The 19794-nt window shown below is 58.7% G+C and overlaps 1 protein-coding gene and 1 long non-coding RNA gene across 4 annotated transcripts in view; both read right to left on the minus strand.

The window, feature by feature from the left end:
* The window catches only part of ITPK1 (inositol-tetrakisphosphate 1-kinase), a 163264-nt gene that overhangs the window by 4374 nt on the left and 139096 nt on the right, over window positions 1–19794 (minus strand). For all 3 annotated transcript variants that reach the window (XM_027120405.1, XM_027120406.1, XM_027120407.1), the window contains 5 exons: window positions 16863–16961; window positions 16497–16537; window positions 12624–12789; window positions 6897–6964; window positions 2097–2259 (listed from right to left, as the gene is read on the minus strand). In XM_027120405.1, the coding sequence (XP_026976206.1) occupies window positions 2097–2259; window positions 6897–6964; window positions 12624–12789; window positions 16497–16537; window positions 16863–16961 (537 nt within the window). The remainder of the gene's footprint in view (window positions 1–2096; window positions 2260–6896; window positions 6965–12623; window positions 12790–16496; window positions 16538–16862; window positions 16962–19794) is intronic.
* On the minus strand, window positions 147–2083 carry LOC113627603 (uncharacterized). The gene is made up of 2 exons (XR_003435620.1): window positions 441–2083; window positions 147–322 (listed from the first exon to the last, which is right to left on the minus strand). It is a non-coding gene; the product is annotated as an uncharacterized LOC113627603 (long non-coding RNA).

Raw genomic sequence — 19794 nt, forward strand, 5'->3', positions numbered from 1 at the left:
AGGCTGGGTGGCGGGGCTGCTACCGGACACCCATGGCCCGAGGCACAGGGTGAGGGGGCCCAGGACCATGAGGACTCCAGATCCAGGCCCGTAAACCCGGCAGGGAGAGGGCGGGGCCCCAGGCGGCCCCTCTCCTGGACACCGCCTCCTCTGGGCCCCAAGCCCCACATGCTCCCGGGGCCTAACTCAGCACCGGCTCCCTCACAGTCTCCTCGGGGCTCAGCTCCATCACTCAGGCTTGGCCCTCCAGGGGCCTCCTCTTGGCTTCCCCCATCCACGCTGGCTCACAGTGGCCGTCCCTTCTCTGAACACCCGGGACGCCCTCAGAATGTCCGGCCCGAGTCACACAGGTGCTGGCTGGGCGGGTCCAACTCAGGACCCAGCACAAATCCGCAGCTCAGTTGCAGAGTTCCTCCCCGCCCCCCCCATCCTTCTAGAACCTCCACCCCACCAGCCGGGCATTGCCCTGCCCGGTCCCCCCAATCCACTGACTCAGCCGCCTTTTCGCTGTCGTTCCCTCCACGTCCTCCCTGATTTAGATCCTCTGATTTATTCTAATTGTTCCCCTGATGCAGCCTCAATTTCCCTGTGCTCTCTCATTCCGTCACCCTCGCTCATCAAAAACCCACCTCTCCATCCAGGCTGCACCCACGGTGACTACGGAGAAATAGGCCATTGTCCCAAAGGGTCTCAATTTCTATTCACGAACACAGACCTCAGATGGCCGCGCCACCTTGCTCAGAGTGAACGGCCACACGGTGGGCTCCCCTCTGACCTCTGACCTCCCTGCTGCACGAGGCCTCGGGCCACAGGCCCCCCTCCGCAGGCCCTGCCCGGGATCCTTAGGGGTGGCTCCCTCCCTTCTTGCCAGGCCCTGCTCCCACTCCCGCTTCACAGAGGAGCCCCTGGCACCCCCGTCCCCCGAGGGCAGGGCCCCCGCCGCCCTGCACTGTCTGCAGCAGCTGGGGAATGCAGTGGGCCTTCGGCAAACTGCATGACAGAGACAGCAGGGGCCTCCCCCGAACCTGGGTTTCCTTGGCTGTGAATCGTGGTGCTGGCCGGGCCTGGCCCGCATGCTCTCAGTGCAGGGGACACGTGTCAAGCACCCAGCCTGGTGCCCAGTGATGCTCCCCAAGCACGGGGGCTTCCTGCTCCCTGGAGACGCCCACCGCGCAGTGCCCTCCTGCTAGCAGGGCTCTCACGTGAGATGCTAGCCTCCCCGAGGGCGGGAAGCGCTTCCTCTCTTCATATCCACTGAGCCGTGACGATGGCTCTACCTCCAGGGCAGGTGCTTAATAAAGGCAAGAGCCACGGCCTTGAGACAGAGATGCCCACCGAGAGGGTAAGCGCCCAGGCTGCTCTGGGCCAGAGGGAGCGAAGCAGCACTGTCCCTGACCTGCCGTGAGATGGGGAGTCGCCTGGCCTCAGCACGTGTCTCTGTGAAGTAGCTCAGCCCAGGGCCGCCACCACCATCACTGCTGAAGCTAACAGTCCCCTTGAGGGTTCTCGGGTGATGTCTCCCGCTGAGCCCCTCCCTGAGTTGGGATCTGAGGGGTGCAGGGCAGAGCCTGGTGGGGCAGCAGGCCCGGCAGTGCTTCCTGCCTCAGGGCTGCCGCAGACAGCATGGAGCAGACGCCCCAGCCGCGGGGAGCTGGCCGGATCCAAGCGTGTCCCCAGCATGGTGGCTCAGGGCGGGGGGAGGAGCACAGCCTTGCCACTATCCTGCCGTATGACCTGGGACAACTTCTCCCTCCCTCCCTGCGTGTAAACTGGGATTTATATGCCCTCCAGTGTCCTTTCAGCTCTTTAAACCTACAAGGGCCCAAGAGGTCAGCTGAGATTTGGCCCGGAAAGGCCACTGCTGGTGGCACCGGGCCAGGAGAGGCAGCGGAAAGAACACGCGTTTAGCTGCAGGCCCACTACGCGCCCTGTAAACCCACTGGCAGGTGGGGCTGCGGCTGAGCGGGGGCTGCTCCGACCCTGGGCCCCAGACAGTGAGGGATGGAGCTGGTCAGCCCAACTCTCCGGCCCCCACCACCTGCCCAAGGCTGCCAGTCTACAGACTGGTGAAGGCGGCGCCCGGCCCCACCGCTCACCTGGGAAGGCGTTGATGTCGATGACGGCGTGCTGCCCCGTCTGGTTGTTGATGATGATGTCGATCCCGAAGAGCGATACGCCCAGTGCCTGCCGCAGGGCCCGGGACAGCTCCCGGATGACCTCGTCACTCGGTCGCTCGAAGACACCCTCGATCTTTTCCAGCTGCCAACACACACACACACACACACACACACACACACACACACACACGAGTCAGGCCCCGGGTGGGGAGGCTCCACGCCTCGCCACACACAGAGGCCCCCCCAGGGAGGTGGCACAGGCCGGGCCTTACCCGCAGGCAAGAGGCAGGACAGACCCACCAGAGTCGGCACGAGGACGGCCATTTCCAAGTCCTGCCAAGGGCTGGACAGCTGCTAGGTATACAGCGTACGTGACCTCTAGTCCTCATAACCAGCAGGGAGGCGAGCACCGTTATCAGCATTTTATACACAGGGGAGCTGAAGCTCAGAGAGGCTCAGGGGCCGGTCCAGGGCCACACAGCTCAGGGCTGGATTTGGACCCAGGCATTTAAGCCTGTAAAACCCAAGCCTCTTAGCAAGGAGGAAGGGGATGGAGAGTCTGTTGTGAACCCAGGAAGACTGTGTGGTTCAGGGAGCCTGTGAGCTGGACCTTGAAGATGGGGAGGATTGAGGGGGGTGGGGGGAAGGGACCCAGATGAGAGCACAGTGGAAGCAAAGGTGCAGAGGTAAGAACCCACAGGAGAGAGCTGGGAGCAGCTGGAACTGTTAGGGCAGAGGCGGGCAGCAGGGGGAATTTCTGTCAGCATCACCACACTGGCCCACCATTGCCGGAGCCTCAAGGCTGTGAGGTGATAGGTTCCGTGGACCAGCCTTCATTTACTGGCCGGAAGTGGGCAGGGGCGGGTGGTGGTCACAGGGCTCCTGGGTGGGGCTTACACTTCTCCCCTTCCGGATGAGTCGCTAACCCTGGTGTGACCACACCAACTCATGCTCAGCGGGCCTTTCCCCAAAGAGTCTCTACTCTGCTGCTGCGGCCCAACCCCCAGGCCCAAGTTCAGCTTTTAGCGAAGCTTCCACAGGGCTCGTGGGGCCGTCCCTTGGACTCCTGCTGACACTGCTCGCTTTCTGCTCTAATCACAGCTGGCCTGGGACAGGCACACAAGTCTTCATGGGCTCAAGCGTGGCCCCTGGCCTGGGCCTCCAAGGAAGCAGAACACGGCCCTGGGAAGGACTGAAGTCCGAGGGGTCCGGATTTGAATCCTGACCGTGACTTCCCAGCTCTGTGGTCTTAGGGGAAAGTACTTGGCCTCTGTGTGCCTCAGCCCGCTCATCTGCAAAACAGGGCCAATGAGGCCTCCATCCCAGACTGCTGGGAGGAATCACAAGGTCATTGACGTGATGGGGACAGCACATGCCTGGCTGGAGGAGCCGCTCCACTTGCATTTCAGGGCATGGATGGCAGCACGTCAGCCGGAATAGGGCTCACGTGTGGTGCTCAGGAGACAGCAGGGTCCTATGGACTGTGGGCTCGGGGCCAAAGGGGAAGCCCAGGAGCTCACCCAGCAGAAATAAAACAGAAGCTGGGTCAAAAAGCCAAATGGAGAATTACCATGTGACCCAGCAATTCCACCCCAGGTGTGTAACTTGTAGGCCACTGTTCATAGCTGCATTATTCCCAATAGGCAAAAGGTAGAAACAACCCAAATGTCCATCAACAGATGACTGGATAAACAAAATGGGTTACCCACACAATGGAATATTGTTCTCACAATGCTACCACGTGGATGAACCTTGAAAACATCAGGCTATGTGAAAAAGGCCAGACACAATAGGTCACACACTGTACGGTTCCCTTAATATGAAAGGTCCAGAACAGGTAAGTCCATGGAGACGAAGAAGCAGATTCGTGGTTGCCAGGGGCTGGGGGGAGGGGGAATGAGGGGTGACACTTAACGGGTACAGGATTCCTTTTGGGTGATGCAAATGCTCTGGAACTGGACAGAGGTGGCAGTTGCACGACACTGTGAATGTACTTAACGCCATTGAACGGTTCACATTAAAACGACTAATGTTAACACGAAGCGAGGCTGGGTCAGGTAGGCTGGGGACAGAGCCCTGGGTACCCAGGACACGTGGTGCTTACCCCCAGCTCAGGAAGCCGCATGGCTGATGGGGAACTCCCAGACACGTGCAGGGCAGGGACCCCACAACTGGGCACCGTCATGCGCTACTGTGAAAGCCACATCCACCGGCTCTGCATAGCAGGCGGCGACCCCCAACAGCGCCCATGACCCCGCTGCCCCGGCGTCTCGTCCAGGGGAGATGCTGTCTAAGCATCTGCATTAGCTTCGCTGTGACAGGCACCTGCCTGAGCCCAGGTCAGCAGCCTGGCCGCTGGTCCTGCAGCCCGGGTCCCTCACCGAGTCACAGCCCTGGGAGGACGCCTGGCATTGCCCAGTCCCCGCTGCGTGCCCTGAGCCATAACGGGCCCTGCTGCGTCTTGTTTTCTCGCCCCAGGAAATGGGGTAATAAGAACACCCCTGCCGCCACGGGACTGTGGTGGGGATCCACGAAGCTCACCCGTAAGGCCTGTGGCTCAGGCCTGGCAGCAAGGGGACCAATGGCTGCTGCTCTGTTACAAAGCCTCGTGACCCCGCTGTTTATAAAAGCACTTTCTCAGCTCAGCTAAGGAATCTCAGAAGTCCTTCTGGAGCCCTTTGATTGTCTGAAACAGGGAGGCGATGGAGGTGGTAAGAGGTGCTCAGGTGGACCCCCGGGGCCACCCGTCACCAGTCACAGCTGACACTGACTGAGCACCTACTGCACACCCAGCACTGCCATGGTGCTTTTCATCTAGGGACTCCCTGAACGCCACCACCACCCTACAGGGTAGGACAGGGAACCCGAGGCTCAGAGAGGCAATGTGACTTGCCTGAGGCCACACAGCTGGAAAGTTGTGGAGCTTCGGTCTGACCCCAGGCAGTCCTGTCAGTGTCACACTCTTAACCAATACCCTGTGTCGGGGGTGGGCAGCCAGTTGGGTGTGGGAGCTGCGTCCACCCTTGGGAACATCCAGCCAGGGAAGGAGGGGGGGCTTCAAGGCCAGGGCAGGGCTCCCGGCACCTGCACGAGGCCGAGATGGGGACTGGAGGGACCTTGGCGAGCAGGAGAATGCTAAGGGGCTTGTCTGGACACCCAGGTCTGGGGATGGCCTTGTCTGTGCATGTGGGCCTGACATCCCGAGTGGAAAAGGGACGGCTGCCTGCATTTCCCTTTTCTCTTTTCCACGTTGCCAGCCCTGGGGGAATCCCCACACAGCAGTCATGAGCTGGGGGGAAGGGGGAGATGGCAGCGGGGCCTAAAGGTGGAGAGGAGGCCCCGCAGGGTCTGCAGGCCGACCTTTCCCAAGTGGCAGACGGAGACGCAGGCTGAATGGCAGGTGGGTGATTAGCCAGGAAGGTGACTTTGCTTCTGGCCCTCACAGTGACCCTCTGGCATCAGGTAACAGCCCAGCGGTGACTAGAGCTGCTCTGTGCCAGGGGAGTGGCAGGGACAGCCTCTCGGCAAGTCCGCGGAATGCCAACCCCCTCCAAGCGTCACAGGCTGAATACGGTCTGAGAGCGTCGCAGGGAAGATGCCCTGCAGAGCTGGGCCAGCCTGAAGTTTCTGCAGCTTTTACGAGACCAGAACGTTTTCTTGCACAGAACACCTATTTACGTCTTATAATGTGCACAGCCAGGCGCTGAGGGGTTCTGTTTAAAATCTGGTTGTTCTCCAAGCATCCTTGACCACAAAACTTGTTCCCGGGGAATGTCTATTAACATCTTGAGGGACGCTGGTGTTCCTTCCAGGTCCCTTCCACGCCTGTGCTCTGTCGAACCCTCAGCACACAGCTGGCTCCTCAAAGGAACCAGAAACAGACAAGAAAAGCACAGGCGGCCTCGGCTGGGGGACAGGAGGCCCTAACCTGGAATGAGGGGGAGTGAGGCCTAGAGGTGGGGGTCTGCTGTGGATGGGACACTGGCAAACCCTCCGAGCATGGCCAGGAGGGGAGCAGAGAGCTGGCAGAGGGCTCATTTCAGCGGCAGTGGCAGCAGAGACCCCTGGCTCTCAGGACACATGGAGGAACAGCAGAGGGTGGCCCAGCGCTGACTTCTAACTGCTCAGCAATTGCCAGGGAGATAAGAAATCCTAAATTCCCGGAACACCCAGCTTTGGCATCAGACAAATCTGGGGTCAAATCTCGTCTCTGTCCCCGAGTGAGGAGCCCGGTGAATCTGGCTGAGCACAGCCCCCCCGCCTCAGGGAAGTGGGGATGTCTGTCCACCCCTGCAAGGCTGTTTTGGGCCGCAGGGCATCGAGGATGGAGCCTGACACGCAGCGACGTTCGCTGAACAGCAACCCCGAGCCCATTACCCACCGTGAATGACCCCAGCAGCCCCAGATGTACACGGCAGGCTCTTAACAAACGCTCCCTGGACTCACGTGGGCAAGGAAAGAAAAAGGAAAATTGAGGTGGTGCTCTGCTCCCTCTTCTTAAATCAGGCAAAAGGCAGATTAGAAAGCAGGACTTCAAATTCTTCACGGTTGGGGGGATTTCCTCATGTAGGAGGAGAGTTAGAAAATCATCCACTTGGAGTAGCCCAGCAATGAGCGGGCGTGGCTGTGATGACCACCGGCACGAAGGCCCGAAGCACGCGAGGAAGAGGGGTCTCTGGAACCGCCCTGGGTCCCTGGCCTGGGGGGAAGGTCCTGCCACCCTGCCCCGCTGGACAGTCAAAAGCACCCCACACCCAGGGCTCGGCGGCAGGGACATACCGCGGTCAGCACCGATGACGATTCTGGCTTGGACACGTTGTGGCTGTTGAAGAAGATGGACTCACGGTCTGGAAAAGCAAAGACAGGAAGAAGCCGGAGTTAGAAGCTCGAGGCAGGGACGGTGATTCCAGCACCCGACACCAGGGGACAGCACCGCCCCAGCCACAGGCCACAGTGGCCTTCAGGCTCGGCGTCCAGCGGCAGCCACCTGGGCCTCCCTACCCACCCCAGGAAGACAGGACGCCACGGAGACCCGCACGCCCAGGCAGGGCTCCTGTTGCCATTTTCCTTCCCGTATAAAAATGAACAGCTTGATGAGCGCACCTCTGCCTCTGCTCTCGTTTTACACAACCATACCTGATTTTCCCCAATACCCGAGGCCCCCCCTCCCCAAAGCGTGTCTAGAGTGTCTTACGGACACGCACCAGAAAGGGGGCTAAGTGAGTGGGAAATGCTGCATATGTGCATATCAAAGGCCCAGAGTCAAGAGGTCAACTGATGCCATTTAACCCAGCATTCCCCTCCGGGTTCTGCCCACGGAATGCCTTTTCAGGGTAGCAGCTGAGAAACGGCTAGGCTGCCACTTGGCACGTGAGTGTTTAAAATACAAAGGATTTTGCTGTTTCCCCACTACTTAAGGAAAAAATCGGAAATCAGAGCATGGGCTTCTGTAGGACCCATCTAAGAAAGCATACAGCCCCATGAAATACCCTCCACATCTCCCACCCCCTCCCTCTCTGCTCCCACTGCCCCCTGGGCCCCCTCGGTCCCATGGGGGCACCCAAGAGGCAGATCAATCCCAAGATTATTGGGAGTGATGAGCAGCTGGTTTGCTCCTTCACCCCCTGGAGAGTAAAGGCAGGTCAGTCGGTCAGAAACACGCTCTCCAGCAGCTGGAAGTGTGGCACACGAATGCACGAAGCACTAAACCACGAGCCTCAGGGCTGGGATCTGGTAAAGGCCGTCATCACACTGTGATCCCCCCACCCCGAGAGTGGCACGGGCCACGAGCCCCAACGTGGCCCCAGCAGCCTCTGCTTTAGTCCTTCCTGGCAGGGTGTTACGGCTCCCGTCCCCCAGGACACACTGCTCATCCCTGGGACCCAGGCCTCTAAGCGCAGGCCAGGAAGGGCCCTGGCTGAGCACCGCCGTGTGCCAGGGGCCAGACCAAGGAGGCACCTGCTCTGGCTGCCAACGCCCGCCCCCCACCACCTCCAGGATTGCAGCGCCGCAACAATCATGCATGAGGAAGTGATTCGGGCGGAGGCCGAGCAGGCAGGCGCTGAGATGTACCTGGCGTCTTTCCCGCTAGCGGGGCATGCAGGCCCCTTGCCGCCCTGGTGTGCCCGAAAGTCCTCCTACCGCTCCGACCAGAGCCAGTCCAGACGGGGGGCACGAGAGACGGTCCTGGGGAGGAGCCTGGGGAAAATAAACACCCTGCAGGACTGGTGCCAAGCAGCCCCACCAACCTCGGCTCCTGGGCGCTGACAGCCAAGAAAAGTGAGCCTTCGGGGGGTGGCAAGCTCCACGGGCCAGAGCCCGGAGCAGCTGGGATGGGCGTTCCGGCCTTCCGTGGGTACTGCCCACCTTCTCAGCCTGTAGCCCAGCCTGGCCCAGTCCTACTGAGCTCAGGGCGCCTCCCACCCACCCTGTGGGACCCAAGGGCAATCGCCAGGATGGCAGAGCAGGCCTGGGGAGAGAAAGGCCACCCAGAGCAGGTGGACACAGCCAAGCTGTCGCCCAACAGCTTCCTGTGGCAAGATCGAAAGTGTGGACCATTTCAAAGGAGGCTCGTTTCTGCTCCCGGCTAACGCTGACCTGGGAGCCCTGGCCAGAGGACTGTTTAGCAGGGAGGGGAGAGCTGCCCTTTACTCAGATCCTCCCCATGTGCGGCCTGAGTAGGGGCCGGACAGAGTGGGAGCGGATTCCAGCCATTCGATGAACCAGGAGACTGTGGAAGCCGAGGTGGGTCAGAAAGGGTCAGAGCATCCCTCGGTGCCAGTTTCCCTGGGTAGCTTCAGGATACCGAGTTCCCTAAAGATAAGCCTGGCTGGGCCCTTGCACCTTGATCACAGGTGCACCCTGGATTGGGGGGGCCCATCCCCTCTCTGTTCCTGGACTAGTCCCGAGTCACACGGAGCCCCGGGAAGAACACCAAGAACGCCCACAGGAGAGCGGAGGTAATAAGAGGAATATGGGTATTTCTGTCCCCAATTTACAGACAAGCAAAAGAGGTTCAAAAGAAGCAGAGTAAGTGACAAGTGTAGCACCCAAATATCCCAGAGGGTCTGAGGTGCAGGTGTGAGCTGTGGCCACACCTTCTTCAGCTTCATTTGCTTAATCTTCACATCTCTGGTGGGGGGCGGGGGATAAAGCATGTCATGGCGCTGCAGACGGTGGCCCAGGTCTCCTCCCAGATCCCCCGCAAGCGTCAGCTCCGCAGAGGGGCCCCGGCTGCCCTGCCCGAGTGGCTCCCCTCACCCAGCGGTGTCCCAGGACCCACTGTTTCCTCTGCGGTCCCTCATCTGTGCTGCCACAATTCGTCCTTTCATTTCTTCTTCCCTGGTGTGTAGTTTCTCCCGCTAGAAGATGAACACACGAGGGCAGGATACTTGGCTGACTATCTAGTTCCCTGCTGGATCCCAGGGCTGAGCGCCTGGCAGGTGCAAGGAAACAGGGCATTTGTTACACCTGAGGGCCTCTCGATGCAAGATCACCACATCTGGCCCGCCACCTGTGTTTGTAAATAAAGGTTTATTGGAACGCAGCCACGCCCATTCGCTTACAATGCTGTCTACAGCGGCTCTTAGGCAACAACGGCAGCATTAAATAATTATGACAGAGCTGGAAACACTTACTCTGGACTTTTGCAGAAAAAGCCTGCTGACCCTTGCTCTATGTGGTAAGCGGTGTCGTTCCTTTATATACATATCCCTAAGGAAGAAAAGGCCCACGTGTAGAGCCTAAGAAAGGCGTTGTGCCCGCAGAGGAAAAGAAACAGAAATAAACCCACTGCACAGAAAGGGGAGCAGAGAAACACACCCACTGCGACTCTGGAACTAGTGGAGAGAGAGGAGCAGTCTCCTCAAGACCGTGGACCAAGGGCAGAGAACATGTGTTCCTGGGGCTGGCACAGGCCAACCTCAACCCTCTCTGTAAAATCGTGTCTTCAGTTCCAGCAGAGGTGACTGCAAGAGGCCTGTGGCCGTAAGACACACCTGACTTCAGAGATGCTAACAGGTGAAAACCAAAAGTACATCTGAGAATCAAAAGAACACAGTAGTTGTGGAGGGAAAGCTGGTGTCTTCATCACCACTGCAGGTCAAAGAATCCCACTCAAGGAGCCTCCACCTCCCTGCATGGACAGGGGAGACCGGCGAGCCTGCCACGCAGGGCCATGGGAACCAGAAAGCTGGGAGGGGGCTGGAAAGAAGCCAGAGCCCTAAAGCCCCCTGCCCAACTGGTCCAGCTTAAAGAGCCGCTGTCACACTGTGCTTCTCATCCAGAAAGAGAACACATGCGTGAAAAGAACAACGAGCTGCTGTGATGCCCTGAAGACAGTGGACACAGAACCAGTTTTTGGGGATGGAGGGATGGACACAGTGAAAATCACTCAGCTCGCCTGGGCATAATAAACACTTCTCCATTAGCTCTACGTTTCTCCACTGATTTACTCGGCCCCAGCCTGCATATTATGGTAAACTGGCAACCTGGAATGGCCATGAGAAGACACAGATGCAGAGCCCCTGTCCTCAGACATGGGACACAGAGCTCACGCCCAGCCACTAGTGGTTCCCAGATGGAAACTGGCCCAGGCCTTTGCAACCAGGAGAAAAAGGGAAGGAAAAGAGGGACTTTTCATGTGGAAAGGAAGGAAACCACGTGGTATATTTCTTTTAGAGATGGAGTGATTTTTTGGTAAAATAAATAAAAAGGCATACCTACTCTTCCCTTAATACATTTTGTGTAGACTTAAAGAACGTATGTTTAAAAATCAGGAAACAATATAAACAGGCTTAAAAAAACATCAGCCTCAACCTGCCCACAATTGATAAGAATGCCTCTTGCCAGTACACAGTCACATACAAAAAGACCCCTCCTGACATCGGTCCCCCACCCCCAGATCATTCCATCAGCCCAGTGGGTAGAGGGAAGGACGAGCATGAGCACCGGGATGCCCTCAAAGCCCCGCCAGCACTCAGAAGGGCAGTGGAGAGAGACACACATTTCCAGAGTGTCTGCTCTCTGGGTTGCGTTAATGGGAAGAACGGCTGAGACAGGATGCGAACAGCTGGACTTCAGTCAAGAGGCATGGCCTGAGGCTTCCCTGGTGGCACAGTGGCTAAGAATCCGCCTGCCAATGCAGGGGACACGGGTTCCAGCCCTGGTCCAGGAAGATCCCACATGCCGTGGAGCAACTAAGCCCGTGCGCCACAACTAGTGAGCCTGCGCTCTAGAGCCCGCGAGCCACAACTACTGAGCCCGCGTGACACATCTACTGAAGCCCGTGCTCCGCTACAAGAGAAGCCCGCGCACTGCAACAAAGAGTAGCCCCCGCTTGCCGCAACTAGAGAAAGCCTGTGTGCAGCAACGAAGACCCAATACAGCCATAAATAAATAAATTTATTTATTTTAAAAAAAAAAAAAAACAGAGGAGTGGCTTGAAGCCATGAGGAGCAGATGGTGACAGGCAGTCCCACAGAGGGATTTTAGGAAGACACATCTGTTTGCTCAGAGGGAAATAACGCAGCCTGGACATTTCATCTGGTGATGGCGGGTTTCCCGTCCAGAGAGAAACACACAGTGAGTGAGAGCAAAACACACCAGGGCAACCAGACATCCTCCGAGGGGTCCTCTTGGAAAACCGTGCTTATTCCAGAGACGCTGCCACTGTTCCAAACGTTTCTGGAACTTGCCTTAGAGACGCCTCCAGAACCACTAGAACAGTCTTTTAAGCGGCCCCACTACCAGCAAATCCTTATCTTAGTGTCAGTTTTTGAAACGGCCAAGGGTCACCTGCAGCTGGTGAGCAGCTGAAGAAAAGCTGAACGCGTGGAGCCCCTCAGCCTCCCTAGAGGACCCCCTCAGATGCCCCAACGCTGGCAGAACCCTGCAATGCCACCACTGTGTGACACCTGAGGGACACGGAGGGCCATTATCCACTGATCCAAAACACGCTCACGGACGCGCTCCTCAGCCCTGTGGGGTACCCGGCAGGCTGACTGTGGCCACCCTTGACCTGCCCGGGGTCCCACCGCCGGGAAGTCCTGCGCCCTGCGTGCTGACTCTGAAGAGAGCATGCGTCCACCTCAGCAGCTGCAGAGGCAGCAGGTGACTCAGCGTTTCCCAGTTGGAAAAAGGAGACGTGATAAAGCAGCCAGCGCTCTGGTCCTCAAAATATGAGGGGCCCCTCCCTCCCTCCCCCTCCCTGGCTTCGCCGAAGGGACCATCACCCATTCCAGTGTGTTCCCTGTGGGCCTCGTGACCGCGCAGGGCCCCGGGAAGTGGCCTGGGGGCAGAGAGCTTTCAGGTTCTTCCTGCAATGTATGGTAGAGACAGACAGAGCCCCTACCATGACCTGGCGTGCGCCAAGACCTCTTTAGCTACTGGACACAGCTCTTCCAACCTTCAGATCACCTCTCCCTGCTCCAGAAGCTGGCGGCTGGTGCCGTGCTCCAGCCACGCCCCGAAGCTCAGGGCATCCAGAGACGGCGCGGGCTCAGTTACCTGAGGTGCCCGCGGAGAAGTTCTTCAGCGAGGGCCTCTGGACCACGGTATAGGACTCGCCGACCACGAACACCTTGTACAGGACGGCGTTGTGGTTGATGAAATTCTGGACCACGCAGGGCGGCTGGATGGCGCTCAGGCCCTCCTGGTTGAACACGATGGCCATCTGGGGAGACAGGGGGCCAAGGGCTTGCTCAGAGTCCACCACGTCCTCAGCCTCCGGCACGGGGTGTGTTACCTGTCCAGAGCACTGCCACCAAGGCCCACCCCTGGTCCTGTAGCACAAGGGCTCCCCAAGAAGAGTTTCAAGCCAGGGTGAGTGGAGAGGGACTTGAGAAGAACACCTGGGGATCAACCCACGCTTGCTATGAGGGTTTGGAAATCCTGTACCATCAGACCCACCATGGAAGGATGAGCTGGCTGTGCACTGCATAATTCCACTACTCACACTGCACCCAGGGAATGGGACCCCCTGGGCTGTGTACTACTTAACCCTTATGACCTCCTAGAGGTTCCTCCACAAAGTCTTTGGTTGGGTGGGATGGGGGGTGGGGAGGGGGGCAGGTGGCTCGGCCAGGAAGCGGAAGACAGTGGATCAGGGTTTGGGAGGCCTTGGGTCCAAGCCTGCATAATGACAAGCGCTGCCTTTTGAGTACTCATGACACACCTGGCCCTGTTCTAACCACTTTGCATGAATCACCTGGTGTTTCCCTCACAATGTACCCCCGAGGTGGGCACCGACACCACGCCCCTTTTACAGATGAGGAAACTGAGGCCCTGAGGCACTTAGTGGCTGCTGGAAAGTGACAGAGCCCGGAATGGGCTGGGGTCCAACAGCCCCCAGCCTTGCCATCTTACACACTGAGTGAGCCACACGAGCACTTGAGGAATGGAACATGCCGCTCCCCGTCCCTGAATCCTCTGGGGACAAAGGCTCCACCAGGAGGGTGTGGCAGGGGACTGAGGTCGAGATGGGAAGAGGGGCGGCTGGAGAAAGCCTGCCCGCTTTGGCGGAGGCAGGCCCACCGCAGCCAGCTGCCAGTGCCGGGGCCACGGCTAATGCTTCGTTCAAGTCCACGGGGCCCCAGGAAGGAGCCACCAGATGCCCAGAGCTGCTGGGAGGGGTAACGGGGCTGGACAGCTGGCCGCCACACTGGCTGTTGCCTCTCCCAGCAACTGTCACAGAGCACCACCACGATGTGCCTGGCGCTCAGCTGGGTGGGGCAGAAGTAGAGATCCAGGCCACACGGGGAAACGAAAAGTGCGTGTGTGTGTGTGTGTGTGTGTGTGTGTGTGTGCGCGCGCACGTGCACCACAGTGAATTATCTCCTTAGCCATCTGACGAAAGTAAGAGAGCCGTACACGGGTTCAAGACCCAGCCCTGGCGCTTGCTGCGTAAGCCCTGTTTAAGCTCCATCTTCCTCACCTGTGAAATAGCATCAGTAACCACCATGGTGGGGCTTCCCTGGCGGTCCAGTGGTTAAGACTCCGCACTTCCACTGCAGGGGGCACGGGTTCGATCCCTGGTCAGGGAACTAAGATCCCGCATGTCGCGCAGTGTGGCCAAAAATTAAAAATAAATAAATAAATAAAATAACCACCGTGGGGTGGCTCCGGGGTCCCCCGAGCTTCTGGCTCAGTGGGGCTTTTGGTTTTTGTTTCTAAAGGAGGGGATGTGGTATCCCACACACTCCAAGTGGAGCACACTTGCGTGCTTACACCAGCTTAAAGCCAAGACAAGAGCCCAAACCATCGTGTGAACCTAAGATGAAAACAAACTAGTCCCGATTTCAGTTGAGCGAGGGACCGGGGAATCAGAGGCAGGGCTCGGGCAGACTGGGGTACAGGGGAGGACCCCAGTCAGAAAGCCCCCTTTCCTGTGTAGAGCTCACCACGTGCACGGAGATGTCCTCCATCCTCGCTGCACTCGGCATCCCCGGGCACCCCTGAGGTGGGTGACGAGCCTCGGTGTCCCACCCACAGGCTCACGCCATGGAGGGCACCCCACCAGAGGGGGCGTCCCTCTGATGCTAACAGCCTCCCAGGAGGCAGATGGCCCGTGGCACACAAGCCCCCTGGGAATCTGCAACACCCCAGATCCCAATCTCAGGGCTCTGTCCCTGACCCCCACCCAGCAGAGGAGCCCCTCCCAGAAACAGTGCAGGGCGGGCTGGGGGAGGCCCAGGGGTGGGGCAGTGGGGGGGGGGGGTGTGGCACACACCTTGGAGCCAGACTTGGATAACTGGACTGAGGGGTGAAATAGCCTCCCCTGAAGGCGCTTGACCCCATGGAGTCAAGACTCCCCTGGAGGAGGGTGGCCACCTCGATCCGGAACCCCCGCCCCGTCAGCAATGACCCAGCAGGCTCCAGGGCAACTGGTTCCACGACAGCGTCTCAAACCCTCCCTGGGCCAGGCCCCATGGCAGCACATGCAGCAACTCCCTTATCCTTCACAACAGCCACCACATCCCCAGTTACAAGTGAGGGACGGAAACTCAGAGAGGCTGGGTCATCTGCCCAAAGTCACACAGCCGGTGGTGCTCAGAACCAGACCTGGTACCAGGCTGGTGTGATTCCAGAGTTCTTACGTCAACAGCAGAAGCGGTTCCTTCCTGGCAGGCTGACCTATTCTGCATTAGGCCGATCTAATCACACTAATGACTGCAGTCGCCTTTCTGTCCTGGAAACCCCGAGGCACTGACCAACAGAGGAACCGTTTGGTGGTGAAAAGGGCCAGGCGCTGGTGCCAGCGAGGGCAGTGTGGGCTCCAGGGACACGATTCTGGCTGCTCTGAAGCCTTCCTGCTCCCTCCCGGGGCCCGGCCCAGGCGCACACCCCTGGCTCCACGAGGGCTCCTGACCTTGGGAGACAGCTGACCTTTGCTACAGGCCAGGATATCCTGCCCTCACGTTCCCCCCCACAAGCAAAGGGACTCCTCGGCCTTGCAGCCCCATCACGGCATGTACCACACCATAGGGACACATCTGTTTACAGACATTTCCCCGTAAATACATGCCAGGGATAAAGACACTACATACATCTTCTCCAGGGCGCAACGCCGGGGTTGTCCACGTTTAGTCATAGGTCTTGGGGGAGCATTTCTGACAGCGGGGCTGCCTGGGACAGACTCTCCCACAGGGCCTTCTGGGTGGGTCAAATGTCTACAGCCCAGGGTGTCCTCCCATGCACCTAATGAGGGGGTCCCCAGGCTGGGCTGTGCCCCTGAAGACAATGTCCCAGGCATGGTTCTTAAGGACGGCAACAGACCCAGCAGAGCCCCTGCCCGGCCATTAGCTCCCAAAAGGCTTCCTCCGCTCAGTCTCCCAACCACACCCCGCTGGTGCCCTCCGCCTCCGGGACTCTGTGCTCCCCACCGGGCCAGGACTCACATCTTACATCCTTCCCGGGGCACCCGAGGCCGGGAAGGACTACTGGGTGAACACAGGAATGAATGAGAGGGTGGGGCAGTCACGTACACGGCAGGTAGGGTGCTCCTTCCTCCTCTCACCCCCTTCCCAAATTCAGCAGGCCTGGCAGATCCCTGTGGGCAGCGATGGCATCTTTTCAGTGGGGCCCAGGCCAGTGCCTGGCACGGAGCAGGAAGTGACCGACACCGACAGGCCAAAGGACTGGTCAGATGGAGGCCTGGCTCGCACGGGCACAAAGGGGGCAGGCACAGCCATCGCGGCCTCAGAGACAGGACAGGCACAGGGTGTGGGTGGAGAGAGCGTACAAAGCCACAACCTCAGGAGCAGCAGGCTAGGCGGGCTCCCAGAGAGACAGCGCGAGCCGAAAGGATCGGGGGCAGGGGGATGGCCGGGGGCGGGGGGAGGCGGGGGGCAGGGCAGTCAAGTCGTCAAGTCTTCCACTCACCTCGTGAGAGTTGGTACCATGAGCCACTCTGGTTTTGCAAACTGTGGGTGCGGGAGAGAAAAAGAGGGGTGAGCGAGGTTATTCACCCACAAAGCCCAGCCTTGCAGGTACAGGGAGAAACTCTCAACAACTCCCGCGGTCCCTCAGGGGAGGGGCAGGTGGGAGCTGGAGGGCGGCGCGGACTTGACCAGGGCCAGCACCTGCCCGCGGGTGAGCTGGACGGACACCGCCAGGCCAGGCCCTCACCACCCAGGAACCCAGGGACCCGGGGCCATGCCCTCCCCGGCAGCTGAGACCTGCCTGCACCCTCGGGAAGTTTAAGGCCCACCCGGCGCCCACGTGGTGCACTCAGGGCGCGATACGCACTGAACGGGAAGGCCAGGCCATTCTCCTCCAGGAGCCGCATGGTGTCGTCTCCGCCCAGGCTCGTGAGCTCCATGAAGGGTGGTGAGCAGATCCTGTCATCTGGGGGCGGAGGAGAAGCCCGAGTCAGCACCGCCCTCTCCCCGGGGCCCCCTCAGAGCCCCTGCCCACCCCATCTGATGGCCCATATGCCGCTGCAGTCACCCACATGCCCCGGGAATGAGAGCATAGACTTTCATTACATTTTCTAATAGCGTTTCTGTAGTGAAGGAACCAATACATGATAACGGCAAAGGCTGCAGATCAACTAAAAGTGAAAACCAGACACAGTCACAGATACGACTGCGATTACCTCCTAGCCCACACTTGGGCATGTGACACACACACACAGCTCCACAACGAGGATACTGTTTTGTAACTCAAATTTTCACTCAATCAACTATGAACACTGTTCTGGGGCAATAAAGACTTCACCCTCCAAAGGGTAAGCTGGGATGAAGTGAGAGAGTGGCATGGACTTATATACACTACCAAACGTAAAACAGATGGCTAGTGGGAAGCAGCCACATAGCACAGGGAGATCAGCTCGGTGCTTTGTGACCCCCTGGAGGGGTGGGATAGGGAGGGTGGGAGGGAGGGAGATGCAAGAGGGAAGAGATATGGGGATATATGTATACGTATAACTGATTCACTTTGTTACACAGCAGAAACTAACACACCATTGTAAAGCAATTAAACTCCAATAAAGATGTTAAAAAAAAAAAGACTTCCCCCTTCATAGGCAGTATCAGCTTAATGATAATCACAGGAACGACACCAGCCCTTCAGCTCTTATCCCAGGTCTAGCACTGCCAAGGGCTTTACGTACATCGCCTCTGAAGTCTGCAAATAATCCCGTGGGGAGGACGCTGAGGGGGGGGTGGGGGGATTAAAGAGTGGCTCACGGTCACACAGGGACCCGTGGCACGCAGCCTCTCGCCACCTAACGGAGGTGGCTCCCGACCCCTCTGTCACCCCGACGGGCCACACGCGAGCACAGGCATCGCCCTCCTCCTGCCACCACACTCCAGTCCCGGCCCCACCCCCATGCCGCTGCTTTCCTGAGTCCCCACTCTTGGAGGGGTGCTCGCTCACCCTGTGGGTTCCAGGCATGTTTGGTTTTCTGAGAAGCTCTGGGAGCTGGGTGTGCTCTGTTCATCAGGACACTCCTGGTGCCAAACACCGAGTGAGGGCAAAACAGATTATTCGTGGGAAAACAAAGTGTCTTCTGAATCTCTCTACTGATTGTTAAGTTGCAAGACTGGTCTGTTATTACTACTCAGTCCACCTCCATCCCCACTCAGGGCACCAGCTCCCAGGAGGTAAGACCACCCTGTATTTCTGGGCACAGGAGCTGGGAAAGGCTGAGCATTAGTGGGATGGGGGTGACACCCCCCTCCCCGCCACAAACTTGGAAACCAAACCGAAAGCAAACAGTAAAGCAGCTTGTCTCCAACAGCTTCTAGCTACTTGGCTGGCTAGGAGGTCAGTACATTAAAACATTGAAACCAAGGTAAGATCCAGCTTCACATATCTCATAAAAGCCAGTGCCAAGAATTACACAGGGAACATTAAAAGTGTTTTAATTTCCCTCCCCGCCCCCCCGCCAGCGAAGTCCAAACTCCAAACAGGCGCAGGGTGATGGCAGGTTCTCGGGGACCCAGGGAGGGTGGAGCCCTGGCAGACGGCGAGGCAGGCCCTCTGCACGGGGCACTCGTATTCCTCAGGGACAGATGCTGAAACAGAGGCCCAAAGAGGCAGTCTTTGCCCAAGGTCATGACAGCCACATACAGAGCCAGGACAAGGAGCCAGGCTCACATGGCAGGCCAGGGGAAGAGAAGCCAGGGACATCAGAGCAGGGAGGTAGGGCAGGCGGCGGGGTGGGGGGGTGTGTGTGTCCTGGCTCTCAGCTGTAAGCCATTATCTAAACAGGCCCCATTTCTGCACCCCCTGCCCAGAGTCAGAGCCGGGTGGAAACACTGGTGAGGGGCTGGCAGGCTGTGGAAGGAGGAAGCGCTCTGCGCAAAGACTCCTTGCTGCAGCCCCTCCAGCCCAGCCCTAACAGGGCGTGACACTCCAGGCCAAACAAACTGGAGCATGTGGCAGCAGGCCGGTCTGCGTCAGTTGCCCACCTGGCCTGGCAGGGAGTCCACCCTGGACCCAGCCCTCCCATGGGAAGACTCGGAGATCCCTGGAGTCAAACAGACCACCTCCGGTCAGAGCTTCCGGAGTTTTCGGAGCAGGTGAATCTGCCTGGCTTTTAGATCCGCCTTCAAGGCCCTTCCCACCCCAGCCCAAAGCTTTCAAGTAATGTCACGGCTAACGGCCAACAGTCAATAAACCCCACTTGTTATGTGCCAGACACTACTTCACACAGTCTGCAAAGCCATCGTCTACCCTCACAAGAACCCCACAAAGAGGTGCTGTCACCCCCATTTTACAGATAAAGAAAATGGGGCACAGAGAGGTGAAGCTCCCTGTCCAGAGTCACACAGTGAGTAAGGGGCGCAGCTGGGGGCTCATCCCCAGGCAGCTGATTCCCAAGTCCATGCTACTGACCACGGCCTCCCTAGCAGAAAAAGTGCCCGCTCCACATCGACAGGATAAAGGATGAAACCCACACGATCCTATCAGTAGGTACAGAAAGGGCTTCCCTGGTGGCGCAGTGGTTGGGAATCCGCCTGCCGATGCAGGGGACACGGGTTCGAGCCCTGGTCTGGGAAGATCCCACATGCCGCGGAGCAACTAGGCCCGTGAGCCACAACTACTGAGCCTGCGTGTCTGGAGCCTGTGCTCCACAACAAGAGAGGCCGCGATAGTGAGAGCCCCGCGCACCACGATGAAGAGTGGCCCCCGCTTGCCACAGCTAGAGAAAGCCCTCGCACAGAAACGGAGA

The sequence above is a fragment of the Aethalodelphis obliquidens genome, unplaced genomic scaffold (assembly GCF_003676395.1).
Source record: "Aethalodelphis obliquidens isolate GAN/ISIS:26980383/991018 unplaced genomic scaffold, ASM367639v1 scaffold21, whole genome shotgun sequence".
NCBI classification, from domain to species: domain Eukaryota; kingdom Metazoa; phylum Chordata; class Mammalia; order Artiodactyla; family Delphinidae; genus Aethalodelphis; species Aethalodelphis obliquidens.